This window comes from Salvelinus sp. IW2-2015, unplaced genomic scaffold (assembly GCF_002910315.2).
Source record: "Salvelinus sp. IW2-2015 unplaced genomic scaffold, ASM291031v2 Un_scaffold3108, whole genome shotgun sequence".
In the NCBI taxonomy this organism is placed as follows: domain Eukaryota; kingdom Metazoa; phylum Chordata; class Actinopteri; order Salmoniformes; family Salmonidae; genus Salvelinus; species Salvelinus sp. IW2-2015.
The window spans coordinates 33,758-38,334 of NW_019944398.1; the positions used below are offsets into that span (position 1 = coordinate 33,758).

At 43.8% G+C, this 4,577-nt stretch overlaps 1 protein-coding gene across 1 annotated transcript in view; it reads right to left on the reverse strand.

Annotated features, from left to right (window-relative positions):
• LOC112075364 (uncharacterized) overlaps positions 1-2,296 on the reverse strand; it is a 19,955-nt gene extending 17,659 nt beyond the window's left edge. The window contains exon 1 of the mRNA XM_024142376.2: positions 2,207-2,296. Within this exon, the coding sequence (XP_023998144.2) occupies positions 2,207-2,296 (90 nt within the window). The remainder of the gene's footprint in view (positions 1-2,206) is intronic.
• Positions 2,297-4,577: the final 2,281 nt, after the last annotated feature.

Here is a 4,577-nt window from a genome sequence, read left to right on the forward strand (position 1 = left end):
AGCCCCACAGCATTCACTACAGCCCAGAGAACATGCTGCTTTGTACAACATGTTGTTCCTAAATCACTGTCATGAGCGCCGTTAAAAAACTTTTATTCGTCTCATTTATCATCTCAGAATGTTCTTCTTTAAAAAAAAAAAAAAAGAATGACAACTCAAGTAACAGAATATAAGGTATTTTAGTTTTCCATGAAAGACAAGTCATAACGCAGTCGACGTGACAACTTATTGATGCATCATGGGAAAAACAAGCTTCATTCTCTAGAAATGAGTGAATAAATACATCATATCTCGATCTCACCTTCGCAGCTGGGAAGGTGTTCAGTCAGTACATGATCTGAAAGGTATAATAACAGGAGGACCGCTGTCATCCACACGTTACATTCCATCATGCCTTCTTCATCCCTGAAGTGACGGCACAGCGTTTCTGATTCACCCTGATGTTAGGAAACGTGTTTTTACCTCAGACAGAAACCAGAGGAGGAAGAGGAAGAGGGGGGAGGCTTTGTAAAAACCACAACACACCCACTCTCACTGTCGCTGAATGACATTATGTACAACAACAATATGTGTTCCCAGACTATAATGGATCTGTGTCCCGAATGGCCTCCTAGTCTCTAATATAGTGCACTTCTTTAGAACGAGGACCCATAGAGCTCTGGTGCAACGTAGTACACCATGTAGGATAAGGTGGCAGTTTGAGACGCAGCCGATATGTCATTGCATTCACAGACGCTGAGTTACTGTGCAGGTTAACGACCAGATTCAATCAATGTATCCATTTTATTATTGACAAAGGCAGGCCCAAATACCGTGCATTCATTTCCGTTAAAGATCAAATTGGAAATTTGACCGTTTTTAAATTCCATTGTTAATGGTTGTTTTTACATTCCACTTTGTACAGTTGAAGTCGGAAGTTTTACATACACCTTTAGCCAAATACATTTAAACTCAGTTTTCACAATTCCTTACATTTAATCAGAGTAAAAATTCCCTGTTTTAGTCAGTTAGGATCACCACTTTATTTTTAAGAATGTGAAATGTCAGAATAATAGTAGAGAGAATCATTTATTTCAGCTTTTATTTCTTTCATCACATTCCCAGTGGGTCAGACGGTTTACATACACTCAATTAGTAATTGTTAGCATTGCCATTAAATTGTTTAACTTGGGTCAAACATTTCAGGTAGCCTTCCACAAGTATCCCACAATAAGTTGGGTGAATTTTGGCCCATTCCTCCTGACAGAGCTGGTGACTGAGTCAGGTTTGTAGGCCTCCTTGCTCACACACACTTTTTCAGTTCTGCCCACACATTTTCATAGGATTGAGGTCAGGGCTTTGTGATGGCCACTCCAATACCTTGACTTTGTTGTCCTTAAGCCATTTTGCCACAACTTTGGAAAGATGCTTGGGGTCATTGTCCATTTGGAAGACCCTTTGGACCAAGCTTTAACTTCCTGACTGATGTCTTGAGATGTTGCTTCAATATATCCACAAAATTTCCCCCCTCATGATGCCATCTATTTTGTGAAGTGCACCAGTCCCTCCTGCAGCAAAGCACCCCCACAACATGATGCTGCCACCCCTGTTCTTCACGGTTGGGATGGTGTTCTTTGGCTTGCAAGTCTCCCCCTTTTTCCTCCAAACACAACGATGGTCATTATGTGCCAAACAGTTCTATTTTGTTTCATCAGACCAGAGGACATTCTCCAAAAAGTACGATCTTTGTCCCCATGTGCAATTGCAAACCGTAGTCTAGCTTTTTTATGGCGGTTTTGGAGCAGTGTGAAGTGCAATAGACATTGCATCATCTGTGGATCTGTTGGGGCGGTATGTAAATTGGAGTGGGTCTGGGATGATGGTGTTGTTGTGAGCCATGACCAGCCTTTCAAAGCACTTCATGGCTACAGACGTGAGTGCTACGTGTTGGTAGTCATTTAGGCAGGTTACCTTAGTGTTCTTGGGCACAGGCACTATGGTGGTCTGCTTAAAACATGTTGGTATTACAGACTCGGACAGGGAGAGGTTGAAAATGTCAGTGAAGAGAGCGCATGCTCGGGGGAACATGACCTGGTAATCCGTCTGGCCCTGCGGCCTTGTGAATGTTGACCTGTCTCAAGGTCTTATTCACATCGGCTGCGGAGAGCGTGATCACACAATCTTCCGGTACAGCTGGTGCTCTCATGCATGTGTCAGTGTTACTTGCCTCGAAGCGAACATAGAAGTAGTTTAGCTCGTCTGGTAGGCTCGTGTCATTGGGCAGCTCCCAGCTGTAATTCCCTTTGTAGTCTATCATGGTTTGCAAGCCCTGCCACATCCGGCGAGTGTCGGAGCCAGTGTAGTACGACTTGATCTTAGTCCTGTATTGGTTCTTTGCCTGTTTGATGGTTCGTCAGAGGGCATAGCGGGATTTCTTATAAGCTTCCGGGTTAGAATCCCGCTCTTTGAAAGCGGCAGCTCTAGCCTTTAGCTCAATGAGGATGCTGCCTGTAATCCATGGCTTCTGGTTGGGGTATGTACGTACGGTCACTGTGGGGACGATGTCATCGATGCAATTATTGATGAAGCCAATGACTGATGTGGTGTACTCCTCAATGCCATTGGAGGAATCCRGGAACATATTCCAGTCTGTGCTAGCAAAACAGTCCTGTAGCATCTGCTTCATCTGACCAATTTTTTATTGATCTAGTTACTGGTGCTTCCTGCTTTAATGTTTGCTTGTAAGCAGGAATCAGGAGGATGGAATTATGGTCAGATTTGCCAAATGGAGGGAGAGCTTTGTATTTGTCTCTGTGTGTAGAGGAAAGGTGGTCCAGAGTTATTTTCCCTCTGGTTGCACATTTAACATAGAAAATTGGTAAAACTGATTTAAGTTTCCCTGCATTAAAGTCCCCGGCTACCAGGAGCGCCGCCTCTGGGTGAGTGGTTTTCTGTTTGCTACCAGGAGCCTGTTTTCTTGTTTGCTTATGGAGGAATACAGCTCATTCAATGCTGTCTTAGTGCCAACCTCTAACTGAGGTGGTATGTAAACAGCTAGGAAGAATACAGATGAGAACTCTCTCGGTAGGTAGTGTGGTCTACAGCTTATCATGATATACTCTACCTCAGGTAGGTAGCGTGGTCTACAGCTTATCATGATATACTCTACCTCAGGTAGGTAGACAGGCAGGTGTGAGTGCATCTGCACACACAGTGAGGGCGAAGACTTTTGGAGGATGGCCTGGTGTCAAGAAGGCAGCAAAGAAGCCACTTCTCTCCAGGAAAAACATCAGGGACAGACTGATATTCTGCAAAAGGTACAGGGATTGGACTGCTGAGGGACTGGGGTAAAGTCTTTTCTCTGATGAATCCCCTTTCCATTGTTTGGGGCATCCAGAAAAAAGCTTGTCCGGAGAAGACAAGGTGAGCGCCACCATCAGTCCTGTGTCATGCCAACAGTAAAGCATCCTGAGACCATTCATGTGTGGGGTTGCTTTCTCAGCCAAGGGAGTGGGCTCATCACAATTTTGCCTAAGATTACAGCCATGAATAAAGAATGGTACCAACACATCCTCCGAGAGCAACTTCTCCCAACCATCCAGGAACAGTTTGGGTGACGACACAATGCCTTTTCCAGCATGATGGAGCACCTTGCCATAAGGCAAAAGTGATAACTAAGTGGCTCGGAACAAAACATCGATATTTTGGGTCCATGGCCAGGAACCTCCCCAGACCTTAATCCATTGAGAACTTGGGTCAATCCTCAGAGGCGGGTGGACATACAAAAACCCACAAATGCTGACAAACTCCAAGCATTGATTATGCAAGAATGGGCTGCTCAGTCAGGATGTGGCCCAGAAGTTAATTGACAGCATCCGGGCCGGGATTGCAGAGTCTTGAAAAGAAGGGTACACTCAGCAATATATTTACTCTTTGCATCAACTTTCATGTAATTGTCAATAAAAGCCTTTGACACTTTATGAATGCTTGTAATTATACTTCAGTATCCATAGTAACATCTGACAAAAATATCTAAGACACTGAAGCCAGCAATCTTTGTGGAAATTAATATTTCTGTCATCTCCTATTTTTGGCCACGACTGTACATACTGTAGCACAGCCATTGTGCCATAGAATTACAATGAGTAGAACGGACATAGAATTAGAATCTCAGCCCATAGAATCTATGTCCCATAGAATTACAATGAGTAGAACGGACATAGAATTAGAATCTCAGCCCATAGAATCTATGTCCCATAGAATTACAATGAGTAGAACGGACATTCGCATCCGAAACAGTGTTGGTTGGCCTCTTTTCTCTCAGACACAACGCCTGTTATCCTGATACGTGCATTTCTGAGATGGAGATCCCACCCCCCCTCAAAATGACCCAATGTGATTGGATCTATCTTCGATTCTAAGTCTACGGTCAATACAATCTCTGTACATACCTCTCAGGATGTTTTTCAGAAACATGTCAAACCCAATCCACGGTGGATGAGAGTCTGCAGGTTTTCGCTCCTCCTTGTACTTCATTGATGAATGAAGGTCACTAATTAGTAAATAACACCCTCAGCCTTGGTTGTCTAGGTTACAGT